Source organism: Melanerpes formicivorus, unplaced genomic scaffold (assembly GCF_026170545.1).
Source record: "Melanerpes formicivorus ecotype bairdi unplaced genomic scaffold, bMelFor1.0.p_v2 SCAF_131, whole genome shotgun sequence".
NCBI classification, from domain to species: Eukaryota; Metazoa; Chordata; class Aves; order Piciformes; family Picidae; genus Melanerpes; species Melanerpes formicivorus.
Genome location: NW_027142483.1, coordinates 303443 through 326545, shown reverse-complemented (window position 1 = coordinate 326545; position 23103 = coordinate 303443). Strand labels below are relative to the sequence as shown.

General features: G+C 41.7%; 1 protein-coding gene across 1 annotated transcript; it reads right to left on the bottom strand.

Moving 5' to 3' along the window:
- Positions 1-803: 803 nt before the first annotated feature.
- On the bottom strand, positions 804-22871 carry HDAC2 (histone deacetylase 2). The gene is made up of 14 exons (XM_068168094.1): positions 22731-22871; positions 17533-17645; positions 16952-17069; positions 15934-16008; positions 15043-15181; positions 12572-12713; positions 10198-10290; positions 9993-10101; positions 8434-8574; positions 6070-6178; positions 3756-3886; positions 2420-2575; positions 1648-1705; positions 804-1095 (listed from the first exon to the last, which is right to left on the bottom strand). Exons 1-14 carry the CDS (start codon positions 22780-22782, stop codon positions 1065-1067), a joined length of 1467 nt encoding a protein of 488 aa, XP_068024195.1. The 5' UTR covers positions 22783-22871; the 3' UTR covers positions 804-1064.
- Positions 22872-23103: the final 232 nt, after the last annotated feature.

Genomic DNA, 23103 nt, shown 5'->3' with positions numbered 1-23103 from the left:
ATGGGCTGCTGCTGGTGGTGCTGCCCATGCTTTAGACTATTTGGGCTGATGAGAAGGTGCCACCTTAACTGGGTTTAAAACCTTTCCCTTTAGAGGGATGAAGCATGTAAAATTCTGCAGGGCAATTTACTAACATCCAGCTTTTTCCTTGGGGAAAAAGGAGGGGAAGAGGGAGAGAAAAAAAAGGGGAAAAAGAAAGGGGGGGAAGAGAGAAAAGAAAGGGGAAAAAGGAAGGGGGGGGAAGAGAGAAGAAAGGGGAAAAAGGAAGGGGGGGGAAGAGAGAAGAAAGGGGAAAAAGGAAGGGGGGGGAAGAGAGAAGAGAAAGGGGAAAAAGGAAGGGGGGGAAGAGAGAAGAGAAAGGGGAAAAAGGAAGGGGGGGGAAGAGAGAAGAGAAAGGGGAAAAAGGAAGGGGGGGAAAGAGAGAAAAGAAAGGGGGAAAAAGGGGGGGGAGGGAGAGAAAAGAAAGTGGGGAAAGAGGAGGGGGGGAGGGAGAGAAAAGAAAGTGGGGAAAGAGGAGGGGGGGAGGGAGAGAAAAGAAAGTGGGGAAAGGTTAAGGTGTTACACAGCTGATCTTATGTTCACCAGCTGTCTATTTAAATCTACTCCCAGATAAACCTGGTGGATTCCCAGACAGTCTCTCCTCTTTGCAGTTCAGTAATGGACAAAAGACAAAGCAAGTAGCATTTTATTTTTTTTTTTTTTTTAATAAAGATAAAATTACAAAAAAGGTAAAATCAGCTCAGGAAAGGCAAATTACTTTAATAGATCAGTTTAGACATTTAACATAAACTCACATCCATTTGTTGTTTTTTTTTCCTTTTAAATACTATGACATAAAGCATGGTGAAGAAAGGAATTTCTGCCTCGTAAAGAAGAAAACTCACAATACCACTTGCCAAAAACCAGAGTAAAGCCGTTTGAAAATAAATACAGTCCATGCCAAATAGTACAAAATGAAACCAGCAGTCTCTGTCTCTCTCTCTCAATACAAAACCTCCTCTTCTTCCAGGTATTCTCCAGCTCTAGCATTATGGTCTGCAACTCGAGGAGAGGCTGCGTTTTGTTCAAGGGTTGCTGAGCTGCTCTGATTTTGCTCTGTACAAAGGCAAGACATAAACTGCTCAGTTTTCATTCTCTCTTTTCCTGACTGGGGTAGAAATGTAATTTCTGCTGTCACAAGTGGTAAAATGTTTAGCTCCATGAGGAACTGAACATGACCTCTAGAGAACTGAAAATATTTAGAATAAACCTTTATTTAGAATAAACCAAACCAGGTTGGAAGAGACCTTCAAGATCATCGTGTCCAACCCATCAACCAATCCAACCCACCCAAACAACTAACCCATGGCACCAAGCACCCCGTCAAGTCTCCTCCTGAACACCTCCAATGACGGCAACTCCACCACCTCCCTGGGCAGCCCATTCCAATGGGCAATCACTCTCTCTGTATAGAACTTCTTCCTAATATCCAACCTGAATCACCCCTGGCACAGCCTGAGACTGTGGCCTCTTGTTCTGGTACTGGCTGCCTGGGAGAAGAGACCATCATCCGCCTGTCTACAACCTCCCTTCAGGTAGTTGTAGAGACTGATTTAATAAAGCACTTTTCAAAAAGGGGGCATTCACAATTAATTAATTAGTGTTTACCCTTTGGCATCTGTCTTTTCACCACTGCTGTCCTTGGATTTATCCTCCTCCTTAACATCTGAAAAAGAACAAGGTTTTAAATACATCCAGAAAACCTCAAAACATCTTAGAAGAGAAACAGCAGGCCCAAGTCACATTTTTTGGTACACACTCCTAGCCAGGAGGAAGTAGCTTTTAAAAGCAGCCACTGGTTCCATATTAATGTACAGTGTTAAATGAATCCCTCTAAAACAGTGGTTTGGGCACAATGCACAAAACACCTCAAGGCAAGTCTCTCTTGACTGGCCATAATGAAGGGATGCAGTAATGAGCCTTGGATTTCCCCAGAGTTCCTTGTGATACCCTTGTAGCCCTAAGACGTAGCCTGTTCTTGGAAAAGTCAAGAGCTCTTAGAATTACATTACCCCCAGACCCCTATCCAGCTTCTGGTTTCAGGGAGAACCAGCTGGCTTACCCCACAAGAGAGAACAGCAACAAAATCCTGCTCTAATGGATTTAAATCAAGAACCCACTTTAGGTCTGTTTTCATTAAGCTACACAAGTCCCTGGCTCTAAGATTTTAAGATTCTGGGGAAGCAACAATAATCCTTGGGTGAAAATACTGTTCTAGTGTGAATGGCTGTATCTTGAAAGCGATTCACTTAAGAGAGATGCTTTAAATAGGATGGAAAAAGAGAAACCATCATCTCAACAGCTAATTAACTGGTAACAAACCCCACATCTTGCTCCTGGCAGCTCTAAAACACAGGATGAAACGACACCGGGGTCCTACCTGCTTTCTTGTCCTCTGTCTCTTTTTTGTCTTCCTCTATCCTGGCTTTCTTTGCTCCTTTCTTATGATCTGCAACATTTCGTCGTCCACCTTCCCCTTCGTCTTCAGAATCCGAAAACTCTTCATCGCAGGCGATGCGCTTGTCAGAGGCTCGGACTAGGGGTCAGAGGCATGAAATTAATTGAGCAGCAAGTCCAAGTACAATAAGCCTAATAAAGAAGAGCTATCAAATTAAGAGTGAGTAATAATACACCACAATCATTGAATGTTGATGAATGAAAGCATTATCAATTCAGAATACTCTGGGACTCTCACAGCGACTTCTGCGAATAGCTTTACAGAGGGGCAGTGGGAGGGTGAGAGTATTTTGACATGGATCAAATCAAATTCATATCAATCACAGCAGAAAACAGTATGATTTCAACAGTTCAGAGGATGGACAGTGCACCAGCAAGAGGTTACACAATTATTCCAATCACCACAGGTTAAGTGTAGCAGGAAACTCCTAGCTACAGCTGATAAACAAGAACAACTCCCAGTCCAGACAATGGCTAAGGGTAGTAAAGTGAAGGGCAGTGCTGCTCCATAACAAAAAAGCAGATAAAGAACACTTTTGGATAACACAATATCCCACTGTACATCAAGGGGGAACAATGCTTTGTGAACAGCAAAAGACAGAAGCAAATTCCTGTATTCCTTTAATTAATCTGAGATTTCTGGGGTATCTAGTTAAGTACTGCAATAGGCAAGACTGTAGAATAGAATAGGAATAGACCTTCGAGTCCAACCTATCATCCAACACTATCTAATCACCTAAACCACGGCACCGAGCACCCCATCCAGTCTCTTCCTAAACACCTCCAGTGATGGTGACTCCACCGCCTCCCTGGGCAGCACATTCCAATGGCCAATCACTCTTTTTGGGAAGAACCTCTTCCTAACATTCAGCTTAAACCTCCCCTGGTGCAGCTTTGAGCCTGTGTCCTCTTGTTCTGTTGGTGGTTGTTTGGGAGAAGAGACCAACCCTGACCAAGATGCAAACACTCATGTTCCATCAGCAGATGTTTAGACCGCTTCAACAGCTTTAGGTCTGTGCACACATCCCTCCTTAAGAACAGAGCTGGCACCTTAAGAACAGTAAAACTGGCAGACAAATCTGACAAATATGCACAAAATGGGCAAATTTGCATGGAAGTGGCAAATTCTTTTACTCAGGCAAAAAAAAGCCCCAGCTGCCAGGCCTCCAACACTTCACTAGCAGGACTACGGTGCTGAACAAATACATCTCAAAGGACTCTACTTGGGACATGCTCTACCATGAAAAGGTCTTCCTTACTAGAAATGCGTTTGTCTGGGTCTTCTCCATCCTCATCTCCACTGTCTTCATGAACAGCATCCTCAGGAATGGCCTGCATCTGCACACCAGGGGCATGAGGTAACATGCGGAGGTTTTCAAATAAGCGCTGCCTGCAAGTAGCAGAAGACAAACACAAGTTAGGACTCCACAGACCGCCCTGCATTTGGCATTCAATTCTGACAGCTCTGCATTCAGAGGTCACCTGCTTTGCTTCAGTCATGGTTTCATTTACTTTTTTCCCCCTCTTTCTTCATAAAAAGGTGTGTCAAGTTCAGAGTTTCCATCTCTAACAGATCGTTAGTACCCACAGTGCACTTGAAGATCGTTTTCTTTGAACTTTTCAAACACTTAGGTCCATCAACTTCAATCTTCAGCTCCTCACAAGGGCTGCCTAAACACTGCCCACCTGGGCTGAGCCAACTATCACTCTGTAGGAAGCTGGAGTATTAAGCTGGATAATAAACTATCCTCTAGTTTCAAAGATGGAAAGTCAGACACTTAAAAGCACAAAGACTTCCCAGCTGTGTGCAGCAATGATGTCAGAATCAAACATGACCGATTTGGGAAGATTCCTTATTGGCTGTTTCAGGGAGAACAGAAAGCAGCTTTCTCCTGTCTAAGCAGCTTCAAGCACTCCAAAGGACTCCATGCAGGAACAGGAAAGGCACTGGACTTTTCTTGGGACTCAAAACTAGCATTCCAAAAGAAATCCCAACAGACAGAAAGCATTTTAAAAACTATCTTAGTATCCTTCTGCACAATTTGAAGAGCTAAAGAGAATCACAGAATCACCAAGGTTGGAAGAGATCATCAAGTCCAACCTGTCACCACAGACCTCATGACTAAACCATGGCACCAAGTGAAGTTGGTGCTTTTTTGGAATCCTTAATGTCTTTGCCTCTGTTCAAGTTGTGACCTGACAAATCAGTTTTGCCAACCCAGGGGGTCCCCCAAGCTAAGTCTTTGGGAAAGCATACAACTAACTGAAGGATTCTCTGAAATGATGGGCCATTGCTCTTCTTGGTGCTAGCATGAAGATGTTAGATTTTAGCTCTGTCAATGGAAAATGCAATTTGTACCCAGGGATGTGTCATTAAAGTTTTGCAGCCTACTTGCACCATGGAAGCTCAATCCACAGCAAGCAGCCTGGCAGATCACCAGCTGGAGCACTACACTAGTACAGTGAAATGCTGTGGAATGTTATCAATGAACAATAGGTTGGGTTCTTCCCCCTTGCAGATGATTAAAAGCTAAACCCCCTTCATTTGACTGTGATTTCTATATTTGTCTCATGAGCACCAATCACAGTCTATACATCACCCACTTCAAAAGTTACAATAGTAACTGCTTTGGTGAAATTTGCAGTTTGACAGCTTTACATGTTGTAACAGCAGTAGCAAGCTTACAGAATTTGTTTTAAATCCTTATTCAGCTGTTTCCAGTAACCAAAAGAACTTCTGTCTACCATTAACAGCCTGTTAAACTTGGGGCAAGGCTGAGGGTTTATTCTTTTAAATCCAGAGCAGGGATAAGCTATGGCAGGCAAGGAGTACTTCAGGCTAACCAACTGTCTCTTATCAGTAGAGTACAGAATTGATTGTTGGCATGCATTACTCCATCCCTGAAGTTAAAAAAACTTGTTTACAATCAAAACTTCAGGATGTAAGGCAGAATAAACCAAGTACCAAAAGTGGCATAGGCTAAAAACACCTGTGATAGTTGTTGTGGTGGGTGAAACCACCACACCACCTATCTGTTAAAGCCTGGCAATGAGCATTTCTCAAACCTTGTGGATTTGTCAAACCACACTCACTCAATTGCCTGCACACTCAGCACCATGGTTCCATGTTGGGATGTCCCAAGCTCACATGTGACTTTTCACTTTCACAGCTGGCAGCTACAAAGAATGACAGCCTCAGTTCATGTTTAGACACAGAGCTGGAAATCAGAAATCCTAATCATCACAGCATACCTACCAGCTTCTTTCCTGGCAAGATAAACTTTCTACAACATTAGAAGGGGAAGCCAAGCAAAACATTCATGGCTCTAGCTGCTGGAAAAAGTGAAAAAGCCAAGCTGAGACTTGAATTTTCATATTGATAGTTGCAGGACTTCATAAGATAGACTGTTGTAGGAGCAGACATCTCAAACATCCCTCTTCTGACAGCAATTTAAAATGTCAGAGATATTCAGTACTAACTTTTACTGTTCAACAAGGGAAGGCATAGAGCCTTCAAGCTAAAGCTCTGGAGAAATGTGACCTGCTTGATGGGTAAGTGTCATCATTACTTACTTGATCTTCTCCATATATTCTGGTGTATTTTGATTAGTCATATTCGAAGGACTAATATGAAGCTTGAAGTCTGGTCCAAAATACTCAAAGTAGTCATTGTATGGCAACTCTGTAAACCAAACCACAAAAAGACAACTTTGTGACCCCAAAAAAAAGGTTGGAAATGTTTTAAATACAACAGTGGCCTTGACAAGATTGCAGACAGAGAGCGATCAGACCTGAGGCATTCAGGTAAGCAACACCAAACCTGCTGTCTGAACTGTTCAGTGCTCTTCTTTGAAAGCTTCCCACTGTGGATTTAATTTTGTTTTGCAAATACAAAGCAAACTCTACCATAATCACATTGGAACATACACTGCAACATGTAAGGAACATGAAGGAGTTAAAAAAAGTTACTTCTGCAGAAAACAGATCAAGTGATGACTTCTGATAGCAGTTTTCAGAGTTAGCCTGCAAGAACTAGGTGAACCATCCAAAATACTCCTTCAGTCAAACACACAGTGTGTATTTCCAGGCTGAAGATCACAGCTACTTTAATATCAAGTCAGTGCCACACAGTGCTTCAGTGATGCCCTGGCCTGCCCCTTCCCCTGCTCCCACTTTGTGTATTTTGACAGTTAGTGGTCCCCTGACTGGAACATATTATCACCAAAATAAAGTTGATGAGGGCTGGGGCACCTCTCCTATGAGGACAGACTGAAGGAGTTGGGGCTGTTCAGTCTGGAGAAGAGAAGGCTCTGAGGTGACCTAATTGTGACCTTCCAGTATCTGAAGGGGGCCTACAGGAAGGCTGGGGAAGGACTTCTCAGGATCTCAGGTAGTGATAGGACTAGGGGCAATGGAATGAAGCTGGAGGCAGGGAGATTCAGGCTGGATGTGAGGAGGAGGTTCTTCACCATGAGAGTGGTGAAGCCCTGGAATGGGTTGTCCAGGGAGGTGGTCGAGGCCCCGTCCCTGGGGGTGTTTAAGACCAGGCTGGATGAGGCTCTGTCCAGCCTGATGTAGTGTGGGGTGTCCCTGCCCATGGCAGGGGGGTTGGAACTAGATGATCCTTGTGGTCCCTTCCAACCCTGACTGATACTATGATACTGTATATCCAGGCAAACATGGTATTTTACATGGAATAGGACTGTATCTTTCCAGACAAAGTAAAAGTAGTAAGAAATCCCCATAGAACCTTTTAGAAATAAGACACTGAAATCCACTTCTAATTGAACTTGTGTTGTGTCTTCATTTAAGGTTATTACAGGATAAGTGATCTTGTTAGGTGGACAGAAAAGAGATGGGAAGATTAAGTTGCTATTGTGACATTTAGAAATGCACTGTTACTTCTCAGAACAGATCAGAGGTGACAGAGACCCACAAATTTGAGAGGAATGTTAAAAAAAACCAGAGAAATCCAAAAAGCATCATATAAATGTGTTCACTGAATGGGACATGATAATGGAAAAAAGTCCCAACATAAGGAGATACTACTGTTTCCAAGCTTTGGCTGACAAAGAATATATATTGACATGCAAGACAGAAAAATACACATTTTGAAAGGTACTGTCCAAATATTCTTTTCTCACCACCAAGCAGCATTCCACTGAAGCCAAACGGAAACGCTATGAATCCAGCGAGAGATACTTGAACAGCAAAAGGTTATCAGCAAAAGCTACAGCCCAATATGAAAACTGCCAGTGACTGATGTGCAAGCCAGTCCAAATAACTGATTTTCATGAGAAGGCATTCCAAAAACATGGCCAAAAGTATGCTTGGCCAGAAGGGAGCACAGGATCTTTGGGGATCTTCGGCAGAGAAATCACTCTGCTATTCAGCTATTCAAAAGAAACTACTAAAGCTTTTTGTTTGTTTTACCTTTTTTTTTTCCTTTAAGATAGCTTGCCTAGCTAAAATGAGGCCAAATGGAAGACTGGAATATACTTTCACAGTGACTTTGAAGTGTTTCTTCATTGTACCTATGACTGATGTTTTACTATGTAAAGTGGATACTTGTAAGGTCTTACGAAAACCATGTCTGTAAGGACCAGGTCTACGTTGCAGTACATATTTTATCATACTGATGACATTCCTGTTAAAAATAGTTACAAGGATGTTTCCACAAATATTACAAGTTCTGTATTTTCCAAAAATGGGCCAATCATTTAAATCTTTTGCAAAGGCATTAAAAAAAACACTCCAAATGCATGAAGTTTTAGTGAGTAAGCTACTGAAAGTTTCTTGGCTAAATCCTAACAATGACTTTCTACATTTTATTCTGAAGCAATGCATTGCAGTTAGAGAAGTATTTACTATCTGTTAACTCTTGCTATTATTTCTTTAAAAAATAATTTAGGTAATAATTTAGGTATTAACACTTACCATTAGGAATTTCACAATCTAAGGCAACAGCAGTTTCATATGTCCAGCATCGAGCAACGTTACGAATAGTGTATCCTCCTCCTCCCAACATCAGCAGTGGCAAGTTAAAAGTCTTTACAACCTCCACACATTTAGCATGACCTGTCAAACACATGAACAAGTTGACAATACATGCTAAATATCTACTGAGCAGCAAAATACATAATGAACTATTTCATCAGACATATGCAATCACAATTATCAAGGAAGAATCGGATTGATTCGGGTAAAACCGAACTGTCTTCCCCTAGAGCTAAGCAGAACCTCAGAGCAAGTCAGAAAGGTACAAAGTACACTGCATAACATCCACCCCAGTCTTCAAAGACTTTGCATGATGGTCTAGCACAGCTGCTCTGAAATGATCTTAGAAAGTTAAGCATTGTGTCTTTTCATAACTGATACCAACCCGAAGTGACAAACCTAGGGCAAATTTCTTGGTCAGATGCAAGGGGGGAAGAAGGGGGAATGGAAAAATCAGTACTTGGTCCTTTTTGCTTCTCAACTTGAACCTGTATTAGAGGTTGCTAAGTCTTGCTTACAGGTTGAGCTGGTGCCAAGACAATACACACTCCAGGGAGATACAGCATACTGAAAGACATCTGTAGGAGGCAGCAGCTCTCTTGGTTTCCAAGATATGCAAGATGGAAAAAAATCTGAGCTGTATGGGCAACTGAAGTAGCTTTGGCACCTGGTGCAAATCAAGAAAAGAACCCTGAAAGACTGCAGACCTGAGAGAGACTCTAATTGCCTCATTAGGAAAACACAAACCCAAGAAAACTAAGGAATGATTCCAACAAGCTGGACTCAAGACTTAGAAACCAAGTTCAATACATATGAAGTATTTCATAATTTAATTAAAAATAACAGACTCAAAATAGCAACTCAAAGAATAGTAGCAAAAATTGATCATAATGGCAGCAGTTATGCTGTTTGCTGAATTAACATTTGGGGTCTGTGTTGATAGGTTGGACTCGATGATCCTCGAGGTCCTTTCCAACCCAAGTTATACTGTGATCCCAATTTTGAGAATCACACTTTTTGGGGTAGAGCTGTTATGTAATACTGAAATAAATTAATTCTATGAAAGCTAATAAAAATTGACATTAACATAAGGCTCAGTATCACAAACACCACTCTAAGCTTAACAAGGCAGCGAGTATTCTCGTTTCATTAATACTGATTTTATGCCCAAGAAGGTGTATGATGTTTAGTTTCTGTGGTCCTGAGTGACCCACTAATGTTGCTACTGCCCATTAGTGTTGCTGGAGGACAACTGCTTTTGTTCTGTCATTCCAGAACTCTGCTTAAAAGCCACAAAAAGTCTGTGCACAGAAGAAAGGGAATCACTTGAGTGGCTCGGAAGAACACAGAAAACCAAGCTGCTTAACTCTTCTAGAGGGACAGAAGAGACAACTAATTGTAGTAATGGACTCTAGTCCTCATCATGCAAGTGTCTTGAACAATAGTATGAAGGTAGATGTGTCTATTAAATAAAAAGTTACAAACACTTTTCTGCTTACCTTTAACAGTAAGATTAAAGCATCCCAGCCTGTCACCAGACAGTGAATCTGCTCCACACTGTAATACCACAGCACTGGGCTGGTACATCTCCATTACTTTGGATATAATCTATGATTAATACAAAACAGCAAGTCATTAATTCACATGATGAATGAAGTTACTATCTTTCTAGAGAGCTTAATGACATAACAAAGTAGTACTCACTGGTTTGAATATCTGTCCATAAGATTCATCATCTATACCATCTCTCATTGGAAAGTTGACAGCATAGTATTTGCCTTTTCCAGCACCAATGTCCTATAAGCAAAGATGACAAATGCTTCACTACAAATATAGAAGCACATAATGTGAGCATGGAAACAAGTCTGCACAAGTCTGCTGAACTATTTTGTACCACTATTCATGTCTGTGAGAGAAAAGAGGCCAAGTAGCTTACTTGATTCCTGTTCTCCCATAACATTTTGGAGTGTATGGGCTATACTCAAGACTAAATCTGCAGCAAGTATATTTACTCTTTTTTTAACTAAAAGATTTAAGACAAAACCATAACTGATCAGTTTAGTCTGATCAAAATAGTTAAGGAAAACCAAGAGCTGCAAGGTGATATGCATGTTTTCAGTGCTCTTTGCTCCAAACACAAGCTGAAGATCTAGCTGCAGAAAAAGGTAGAAAGGAAAAATCCCTTGAAGGAATATGTATGTCCCCTTAAAAAGAATCAGCCTATTATTTGCTCCTCATCAAATAAGCATAACCTGATGAGCTAACTGGACCAACTAACTGAAAACTTACAGAAACAGGCTTGAATGGAGATCACTGACAAAAGTAAAGACAAGACTTGGCAGTCAAAGTTGATGTCAATAATCAGCAATGGCAGATCAAATTGAGCAGAAGCAAGCAGCACAACACTGGCCTCCAGAAGGAACACTGGCTTCTCAGAATTTGTTCTCTCTTTAGTTCAATTAGGTTTACAAGCTGTGGAGATAGGAAAAAGCTTTCCCCCACACCAAGGATGTTATAATTGCAATAAAGCTACTGAAATCTGTATGCAAGCTACGCTCATTTCAAAATAGTAGCTAGCAGCACAGAGTGAAAGTTACCATGCTTGAGGCACTCTTTGTCACTGACACTGCTCAAAGAAATGAAAAATAAAGATCCCAGGAGCACACAACATTCTTCTATTTATTTCAACAGTGTTATCTTTAAATTCTTTGTCCTGGGTGTGGTGAGGTGAAGAGTCCATAAATTTCTCTGTCAACGGGAAGTGCTGTTTCTAAAAAGCCAAGATATCTAACCCTTCAAAAAAACCAACTTGTGGCCGAATTCAGCAACAACAGCTTGTCATGATAAACATCCTGGTCTGAGCTGCTTTGTTTGAAGCACCACTACCACCTTGTGGCCAGTCAAGTTAAACCACATGGATGAAAAGTCTCAGCTGACATCTACCCGCCTCCATTTAGAACACAGTTCAACAGAATCTAACAACCCTAATAACATTTAGCTCCAACAGGCACACTGAAATGAACGCTGAGCACCCCACTGATTTAAAGCTCAGCTTTCATTTACTTCTGTGTCCTCTGGGTATCATCAGCACACTGAGGAGTACACATTTTGAGAGCATTAGCAGAAACACAAATACCTGAATCTTTTGGATCAATTTAGATATAGTAGAAAACCAGTGAAGTCTTTCCCAAAGCAGCATTTTTGTTGGTCTTTACAACTAAAAGAAAAAAATGAGACTGCCCATATGTACAAACTAACGTACCAAGTTGTGAATACCAGGAGGGACTTATTCTGGGGCTGCCTCTGATAAAAAGAGGTTTAATGTAAAAAGTCTGAAGCTAGGAATGTATTAATATGTAATACCTGAAATACTCTTGCAAGCTGGGAAGTGGAACAATTTCCTGTTCTAAATGACAAGAGTCTAACATGAAGAATTACTAACTTATTTAAAATTGATATGAACAGCCAGGAAAACAGGTTTCCATTCTCAACTTTGCCAGAGATTCTACACCAGCTCAGATGATAATCTTCTGAGGCATGCTAAAGTTCTTCAGCAGTGGGCATCACAAGAACTTGAAGCACACTTTATGCCATAGGAATACTCCAAAAGTTAGACAGCTGTCTTACTAGTCAAAAAGAACAAAACAACTGCAAATTGCAGCTGAAGCTTGACTGTATGAAACTTTTTGCCTGTTAAGCTCTAACATGAATTTATTTTAAGAGCAGAAATAAGTTTTGAAGCCACGTGATCTGCATACAGCTACTTTTCAGTGTATGTGAACTGAAATGTACAGATGATCACTATAAATACACCACCACATCTTCCAAAATCTGAATAAACCACATATAATTAATGTTTGCACTAAAATGTAGGACAATACATCCAGAAGTGAAGCTGTTGATTTCATGGACAAGTTGACTATTTACTTCCCCATTAGCCTTTCCTTTTTCATTTGAACATATTTTCTGAACGTGTGCTGCACTGGACAGTTATTGTAACTTGTACTAAAACAGAATCTACAATGAAGCCAATAAGAAGGAATTTAATCACCCAATGAAATGTCATGTTCAACCTTACCCTCAGGTCCCCTGTGCCTGGAAAATATTCACCGTACTTATGGAATGATACTGTCATGACACGATCTGTGGTATAAAATGCTTCTTCAACACCATCACCATGATGGATATCAATATCAATATACAACACTCTTTGGTGATACCTAGAAAGAAAAATAATGTGTGAGAAATCCTCATTAGCTGTTATGGTCGTAATATGTTGACACCCAACAAGGAGAAATAAACAACCTACCAAAAAGCCTTCAAAAGAACACCAAAAGCCAGGATTATGATAATTCTGGTGATTTTGGTTGAAGTGACCATATTCCCTTAGAATTCTCAGTACAGTTTGAGTAATAAGTTTATCATCAAAATAAATAATGTATTTAGTATTTATTCCAAGCTGCCTCACTCTGTGGCAGCTGTACCTTGTGTTTGTGTTCACACCACTTCCTGTGGTTCACATCTGCTGCATCTGCCCCTTTCACAGGGCATTTAGAATAGAATTAACCAGGTTGGAAGAGACCTTTGAGATCGAGTCCAACCTATCACCCAACACCATCTAATCAACTAAACCATGGCACCAAGCACCCCATCCAGTCTCTTCCTAAGCACCTCCAGTGATGGTGACTCCACCACCTCCCTGGGCAGTGCATTCCAATGGCCAGTCTCTCTTTCTATGAAGAACTTCTTCCTAACATCTAGCCTAAACCTCCCCTGGTGCAGTTTGAGACTGTGTCCTCCTTTCTACCCTCTCAATATTACCAACAAAGCCTGCACTAAACCATCTTAATGCACACTTCAAATAGCACAGTGTCAGGAGCAGGCATAACCCATGTTCTATAAACCCATAAAAAACATGAAATATTTGTTTTCCATCAACTTTTCTTCTTCACCTCTGCAACTTGCAAAGAAAAGCACATTCTTATGTTCAAGTGTATCAGATTTACTAGTAGCACAAAATTATTATACTGCTGCTTAGTTTTTCTTCAAATACTGCCAAGTTTCGGAACATTTTGAGATGGAGAAAGAAACTAGTGGTTTGAGGCCTCAGAGCTGTGGAAACAACAGAAAGTATCCCTTAAATCCTAGGATGTTCAGTAGAGAACAAAGACTATGAACATCAGAAGATGTGTTCTATTCATGCTTTGCATAGAGCTGTGGAAAGTGAGTCTGAGCAGCCCAGTTTCAGTAGGGCTAAGATTTTTCACTTAAGACATTGAACTAGACAGTTTCCTATGGCAACATAACCCAAAACTATTTTAAAGCTTCCTTCTTTTGCATGCACATTAAGCCACAAAATTCAAGAGTGGCCCACAGAAGATTATACTGCTTTTCTTAGACTGCAGAGGCAGCTCCTGAATACAGGCTGCACTTTAATACATTCATTAAGACTTTTATTTTTGTTTTTTAAATATTTATTATTTCTTAGTGGTTTTAGAAACTTTTTCCAGTTTTAAAACACAGTTCCAGATTGCAGCTGCTTCTCCCATCTCTCATCAGCTGACTCAGCTGCTCCATTCACAAGAGTCAAATACCTATTTTTTTGCAAGAAATGAGCTGTTAGAAAGGATGTAGTCCCCTGAAGCAGAACAAGTAATGCTCAGGATCTTAAATTTTAGTGAAACATTACTGCTGAAGTTAATTACATGATCATTTTTTCCATCAGTCCTCTCTTATTTTTCATTCTGCAGTCAGCAGCACAGCTGTTATTTCATTATTTATTCATAACAGCCACATTAATTCAGGTAACAATCCAAGGAAACTCAGTGCATGATCTTCCCTCAGTATTCATTCCCATTTGATTTAGTAACCACTCAATTAGTAGGAAACAAGCAGGCATAGTCAGAAACTAAATAGATGCATGATCACAGTATAACTAAGGTTGGAAGAGACCTCGAGGATCATCGAGTCCAACCTATAAACACAGACCCCATGACTAGACCATGGCGTGAACCATGACTAGACCTTGATTGGGAGCAAAATCAGCCAGAGCAGTGTGCTATCTGGTTCACTGTTTGTGAAGTCATGGAAACCTGTCCATTTTCTGAAGCCTGCTCCTCAAGTACTTTCATACCATCTAGAATTACAGCATATGGCAATTCTACAGGCTGTGTTATTGCTTGGATCTTTAACACTCATGTAGAGACCTCCTGTCCATGTTTAACCTACTTTGTGTTGCTGTCCATTTCCTTCAGCCTCCTGTATCAGTAAGGTCCAGAATTTCACTACCTTCTGTGTAAAGTACTTCTAAATATCAGATTTAAACCTATCTCCTATTAGTTACCTTTTCAGCTTGCCTGTGTTTTAGTTTAAACTTCTAGCTGAAGCCAAACTGGGCTGAGCTTGCAGTATTCTTAATTGAAACTGTACAAGTTCAACACAGGCTATGAAAACTCACTGAAATAATAATTACAATCCTTATCTTCAAACATTTAAATACTTGAATTTGACATTTTCTATGATTTTATCTTGTTCCCATCATAAACTTACTTCAGTAACTCAAGGATGGCAAGCACGATATCATTGACATAACAGAAACCAGATGCCTCTGATTTCTTGGCATGGTGAAGTCCTCCAGCCCAATTAACAGCCATATCTGTCTGTTGTCTGTTCAATTTTACTGCCCCAGCTGCAAAAAAGAAAAACCACACAGAAATGAAAGGAAATGGAGTCAGAAACTTCTGAAGGCTTTGAAATCTGTTATATGAAGCAGTATCTCATTTTATAAATATGCTGCTCCTAGATCTGATCTCTAGCAATACTGAGGTACTTGAGAGATCACAGAATGGTAGGAGTTGGAAGGGACCTCTGGAGATCATCTAGTCCAGCCACCCTGCCAGAGCAGATTTGCAGAGGATGGTGTCCAAGAGGGTTTTACATTACTCGAGAGACAGAGGCTCCACCATCAATCCAGACAGCCTGTTCCAGTGCTCCATCACCCTTAAGTTAGTTCCTCCTTATGTTTATATGGAACTTCCCATGTTCAAGTCTGTGCCTGTTACCTCTTGTCCTGTCAGGGGGCACCACTGAAAAAAGACTGGCCTCACTTCTCCTGGCACCCACCCTTCTATATACTTATAAACATGAATAAGATACTCCCTCAGTTTTCTCTTCTCTAGGCTAAACAGCCCCAAGTCCCCCAGCCTTTCTGCACCAAGAGATGTTATAGTCCCCTGATCATCTTTGTAGGCCTTTGCTATACCTTCTCAAGCAGTTCCCTATAAATATCTCATATTTGACTGCCTGTAACTGATATATGATGGTTATGTCTTTATAATAAACCCCATCAACTTATATTTACTTCAATTTTAAGTACACTATCAAAGTTTTAAGTTGCTGACATAAATGCAACCAAACCTCTGGCAAACAACCTATACTCACCAACAGAGCCTCCAGTTGACAGCTGACAGAACTCAAACAGGCCATCAAATACAGGACAATCTTCTCCAACATTAACTGTGTAAGAAATGTATTGACTTTCAAAACCACCATTCCAACAGCACTGCTATACACATGGATAACACTTATAGATGTAATGCATAGTTCATTCAGCATTTCAACTGCTCCCCCCTGCCCCTGCCTCATTTTTGCCAGGCTGTATTTTAAACACTGAAAACAATGTAAAGTCTTTATAATCTAAGATGACCCCAAAGTATCTTTTCTTCCTTTTAGTTTTCTCATTAGCAAGAAGTTTGATAATTTTTGGAAGGAGTGCTGATTGATGCAGGCTATGTTTAAAACTGCGCAATTGCTTGGAAAAATAATTTGCTGAGAATAAAGCACCATCAAGAGGTTACAATGCTGCCTTTTCAATTGGTGTAATAGCTGTCCTACTGCAGTCTTAACAGTACTTTCAGCCCATTCCTATAATTAAAGAAATAAATTAATGGAAAGGGCAAAAAGTTAATAATGTACAATTTTTACTATCTCCCTCCATGAGGAATGAGCATCTCCTTTTCTTGGCTTAAACATATTTCCACACATTGATTTTTTTTTCCTTATCTACTCTTCTAAAAGCCATTCTTTTTCAGAAAGATTTTGCATTAGAACACTTCAAAGACACTTTTGCAAACAGCTCACAACTGAAGTTTAATCTGTGCGTTAAACCTTCAGTCCGTGAGTGTTATTTCACTCCTAGAATAGACCCTGTGAAAGCAGAAGCAAAACTTTCATGAACTCAAAACCCCTTTTTTTTGCCAAGATGGCTGCTTTTGATAGTAAATTCCCCAAAACAGTGTAGCTAAAGGCAGGTACATGTAACTCTTGTATAGGTGCTTTCCTAAGCCACCCGTGCCATGAAGCTATATTTGTATCTCTGGACAGGTGAATACTTTTGGCTTTCAACAATGCTAAATACCAAAGCATGTCCACACAGATTTAGCCTAATTCTGACACTTACATCTCTGCATTTGCTTGCTGTACTCAGACATATTGTCAGGCCTTATTGATCGGAGAAATTTGATGTATTCATCACTATGGTACTTGGTCATTTCCTCCGCAGTAGCTTTGTGGGGCCGCTGACAACAAGAACAAGTTACAGAAACAGCTGATTTTGCAGAGCACTCTGAATTAACAATTCACCAAGACAGACAACTCAAAAGCAATTACTCTACTTTGAAGGGAGAACAAGTAAACTGATAGTGCTGCTCAATATAAAGCAAGGACTACTCTGCTGTCAGTATACAACTTGATTAACTCTTTGTGCAGTTACCCCAATGCCCTCCAACACCCCACTCCCCCATTATAAAAACACTGGTCAAAATTCCCTACTGGGATTCTAACTCACTTCTTCCTGACATGGACAATAATCTATAATCCTTGCTTATCATAAAAATACTGCTTCACTTGTATTCAGAGCTCTCTTACAATATTTAAGTATTTTCTGTTTCCACTTCTCTCCATCTATTTGTGTAAGAATACTTGGAGCCCTTTAAAAACAATTTCAAGCACTTCAGTGAACATTCTATTACTTATACTCACATAAATCTCCATTTTTCTGTACAAGCCATAATTTAACAGCAAGTTGTGGGTCATTCGGATCCTGTGAGGTTTCATTGGATGCCCTTGTCCATAGTAATAGTTTCCAATATCACCTGCCAATATAACACAAATGAATGTTCATATTACAAAACAACTTTTTGTTGCTGCTTAAAAGAATCATTCTCAGAAGGTAATGAGACAAGATGATTACAATCAACCAAGCCCTACAAAGGGATTACTATTTCAAAAAGGCCATGAGGAAAGCAAACTGCCCGTAGAAGGTTCCATGTCAGAAGCAGAGGGCAAAAAGGAGGCCAAATCTAACACCTTTACTACAAGCAGAGTAGTGGGAAAACAGAGATGCCTACAAGACACAGTTTCAAATCAAGAGTAAGGAAAATAGTAGGCCAGAACTGAAGAATAAAAGTAATGAGAAACAGAACTGGAACTTAAAGGGAAGTAGGAGCTATTGATGACATAAGACATGGTATACCACAACAGAGGCTGTAGTAAAACCTACTCTTTTGCAGGAGCTGATTGTAAGATACCATCCTGAGACTGCCCTTGACTACTAACCCAAGCAGTTACATTCCGTATGTTATCTTCATATCCATTGCTGCAGCCACATCCACAAAAACACTCCCCAGACACCTACTGCTAGAGATCCACAACATCTTAACAGAAATTTGTGATCCAGATTAGCCCAACTTGGTCAAACTGGAGAGCAGCTAAGCACAAAACTGAGATACAACTCTGACATTCACTTCCAAGGAAGGAATGGCTGGTGTCACAGGCCAGTAAGTTTTCTTGCCTCCACTTTGACTCTACCAAGACACGAACCATTACAAACAGAACTAGCAGTCCATGTGTTTCTGGAAACACAGACAAGCCTATAAGGTATGTCCAATTGTCAGTGGCCTTCAGCTGGAGAATTCCATAACCACTCCACAATTGTGTCTTAGTTTGTGGGTTTTTTTTTTTTGATCAAATTTCCTGGCAGGATCAGTGAACCTCACCTCCCTCAAACTTTTTTACATTATCTTCCACATCCTCCAACATGCTCTGCCTTGTCCACTGGGAATGCAATAAACACTGTTTTCACAACATCATACTATTTTACAAATACCTTTACAGAGGTAAGAAGCAGCACTACAGAACAGCTTTAGTGTCACCTCTTCAACATAAACTTCAGCTCAGGAGGAAAGGAAAATGTCAGCTTGCAGTAGCATCACCAACTACCAAGAGAAGCAAGCATTACAGTTAAGACTTTAAGTCCCAAAGCATTCTAAGATCCAGCTTTCAAAGTGACAAGGAGAGTAATGACACTTCAAAGAACATATATAAGCTAATATAAAGTTAAGATGAACTTATCTAGAAAAACAATCACTCAACATCTAGCCCACAGTCATTCTGTAGCAACAGAAATACCAAATTTTATCATTAATTTAAGAACTTAGAAGAAATTGGACCTGCTCCTAACTTAGGCATTTGTGTGGAAGATTAGCACTTCTTGTCAGGCAGTAGGGCCTGGAGTCTTGCAGATACTTCCTGCAAGCCTGCAGTTTTGATCCCATGCAGGTCAAGAGCAAAAAGTACTAAGAGTACGTAAAGCATTTCAAGGGACTGTTGTGATAATGCATGCTGGCAGAGGCGGGGAAACAAAAGGTATGCAAAGGGTTCCTTTTTCTTCATTAGCAACTTGATTTCCAGCCAATACCACATCACACCGTGGTGATGGTGTCAAAAAGGTGTCAAAAGTCTCTCCTTCTTTGTTCAGTGAAGAGGAAGGTGCCCTTCCTGTTACAAACATTTCATCCACTGATTCCAAACCCTATAGAAGTCTTCTTCATGTATCACATCCTTACCAAGAGCTAGCATGTGAGGAACACCTCCCTCGCTAATGCAACTAAAATGCCCTGCACACAATGCCAGAGTAACCAGAGTATGTGTATGTATGAGAAATGGGTACAGTGAGGCCGAGCACACAAGACTAGTATTGCAGATAGCCTGAGCACCTGATCTTCTCTTCAGAAACCACTGTGCAAAGCACTGATGAATTTCCATGAAACACTTCTGTTAAAGCTTACATCTGAAGATAAACTAGAAGTCCTCATGCACTTCAATACTTTTCTGAACACAGTAGCATACTGCCCAATTGAAACAGGTTTAGTCTCATCTTTCTGGGTGGAACCAACCACATTCTGATGCAGATCTCTCAAATTTTTCATGAATGTAGAGCACAAGTAGCAACCTAAACAATACTGCCAGTGCACTGGCATGGAATACACTCATTAACTGTAACCATGATAGTTGCTCCCTGATTCTCTAGAACTGTGCTTTGCTGTACAGAAGCAGAGAGTTAGAAAGACCATCTGGGCCTTGTCCCCATTGCTATGGGCAACTGTACAACACATGCAGTTTGGAAGAGGCCACCGAACCCCAGCCACGAGCTGCAAGACCACTGCAGCAACATAGTAAGAAGTTAAAATAAAAGTTACAATATCCCTCCAGATGTAACATATCTCTAAGTAGATTGAGGAACAGCCTTCACTAAGCCATGGCCATATATATTAAGACTAGAAGCATTTACTCAAAAAAAAAAAATCTCAGATAAGACAACTGAATAATTGTATGGTTGTCATTCTTCCCATAGTACACCAGCTCAAATTCAAACCAAATTACTGACCTGAACTTGATCACAAGCAACGTGAATTCAGCAAACTGGATGTGGCTGGCAGGCTATTACAAACAAATTGCAGAAAATTAAATCAAGCTCCATCTACCCAAAGTTTATTGGCTCTGGATGCAATGTGAAGGCTGTTAAAACTGTTAATTATCAGAAAATGTTAACAGCAATACACTCTGAGCAAAATTGGTAAGTGGCAAGCTAATTTATACTGTGTTTCACAACAGGCATGTAGGAATGTATGCATCCCAGAAGATAAGCATATATGCTTTTAGTGATTTTTAACACTTTCTACTGCATACTTCTACAGAAACAGAGTGCAAGGGTATATGAAGGAATATTTATGACAAAAACCAGTCAGTTATGACATCCTGGGAGATACACCACTACTTCACTTGTGTGCTTGAGGTATCTTCGGGGTTTTTTGTTCTCTTTTGGGCTAAGGCCTCAAATATTCCCCTCACTTTCAAGTCAAGACTTTGCCAGTACAACAGCTACATAATGCTCAGCCAAATGAAGAACAAGTTAGAAATATCTACTGCATATACTTCTTGCAACAACTTTGCTTTCAAAAGATATGTAAAACAACTGTTTGCTTTGGCAATAAAAATAGGTAATAAAAAGGCTTTAAAAAAACCTTTCCCAAAGCTGCTTTATTTCTGTCACACAGAAAGCACTTTGAAAAAGCAAACCAACAAACCACACTTTTATAAGAGATACTTTTCTCAACGTCATTGTTAACTGCACTTATCCTAGGCTACATATTCAAGCAAGACACGAGCTATAACTGCTTTTAAGTTGCCATTATCTTGCCACCTCCAAACTTCTTCCTTCTCGTTTCTCCCCTCTCCTCAGCAGTATTGCTTTTTGGCTATTAAGAGAGTGATACCAACGGGCTATTAAGAGAGTGATACTAACGAGCACCCAAATTCAGGGATGACACTAAAACAGAGGAGATCATTCTACAGTAAGCTGTAGCCACCTGACTTTATTAAAAAAAGAAGAAGAAAATGCATACTCATTAAAAATGCAAACCATGCAAATATTTGCAGAAAGAAGGCTTCTAAACTATCACTGCAGATTTCCTTTCAAAAAGGCGAGAAGTGATTCCTCTTCTCTAGGAAATCTAAGATTCCAGCCTCACCAAAATTATCCCTAACAGGGGCCTCCTTTCCCCTTTAGGCTGAACAAAGAACCAGAGCTAGTAACAAAGAGAAGGGGGCGGCAACCACCACTCTGCCTCCTTTAGTGTGGTGAGGAAAAAAACCCAAGACAGGCCCCACAAGATCTGCCATTTCTAAACAGCAGCCTTGCTGCAGCAACAGACACCTTTGATATCTTAGTGAGCTCAGCCATCCATCTTCATCTCCAAAATGGTGAAAACACCAAAGTGCTACAGCCAAACAGCCTCAACCTCCGTTTCCTGGCTCCTACCAGTCTCAGCTGCCAACTTAAAGGAGTGTTATGAGAGTCATTTTAAAGAGCAGAAATATTAAAATTAGAAATAAAAACAACAACCCAAACAAATCTCTTGACTCATCTGGCCACCAAGCTTATCCTCCCAGCACAAAAAAAAAAGAGATGAAAACAAATGCAAACTCAAGAAGAAAACGAAAAGTTCTCAAAGCTGTGGTCAAAGAGAACCACAAAACAAGTTGTTGCAAATACCTGAAACTAAGCACAAGCCTCATGTACTTTTTCAGCGCGACTGACAACGCAGATCACAAAAGTCGCTGCGTCCTCATCAGCCAAGCCTGCAAACTCGGAAGGGCCTGCAAGCAACTCAAATGTCACTCATCTCCGACACCTACGCATGCAACTTTTGTGTTTTGCTACCACAGAGGCTCGAGCAAGCCGAACCCCAACTCGGATGTGTGCTCGGCTGGGGGGGTGGGGGGGGGCAGGCGGACTCTGCACACCAGAGCTCTGCATGAAAGCCAGAGGAAAGGGAAGGCCTAAGCGCAACAATCACCAGGGGCCGGAGCTGCACATGGCCTAGACTTTTTTTGCAGGGGAGGAGCTAGACACAGCAGCAACTCCAACGCCTCGGTGCCGAGCGGATGAAGGGGAGTGTCTCAACTTTTCTTCTTCTGGAGGGAGTGAGGGGGGCACGTACGTGAAGGAGGGGGGAAACAATAGCCACAGCTTTCACCACCGGGCCCCGCAGCCGCTCCGCGGCAGGCCAGGCAGCTCCCCAACCAACACCTTGCCCGACTCCAACCTCACCGCCACCATCACGCCCCCGCCGCCCCGTCCCTCTCGCCCAGCGGTCCCCGGGGTTTAACTCCGCGAAGGGGCTTGAGTGCGCAGGGCCGACGGCGGGAACGGGGCGCGGCAGGTGGAGGCGGCGGGGACCCCCGGCCCGGGTCGCCATGGAGCCGGGCTGGGCTCATTCCACGGGGGAAGGGGCGCCCATAATGGCGGGGAATGAGGACAGGCCGCCCCAGTCGGCCTTTAGAGGGTCTCCCCCCATTCTCACACACACGCACGCTCCCGCGCCGGCCTCGCTCACCGTCATAATAGTAGCAGACTTTCTTCTTGCCGCCACCCTGACTGTACGCCATAGGGCCACCGAGTCGGGGCCGGGGGGAGGGAGCAGGAGATCGAGGCGAGCTGCGAGCCGGCACGAAGGGAGGGAGGGGGCGGGAGAAGGCGGACACCGGAGAGCGGGAACTCACGACGCCGGGCCACGGGCAGTGCGAGCGGGCCCAACCATCGGCAGCGGGAGGGGGGAGCACGCGGGGCGCGCCCAATCCGCCACTGCTGGGGGAGATGAGGGAAAGTAGGAGCCCGAGAGGACAGCGCGGAGAGCAAGCGCGGGCTTCCCCTGCTTATCCTTGCCCTTGTCACTTATTTACACAGATATCCAGGGAAGGAGCTAGCGG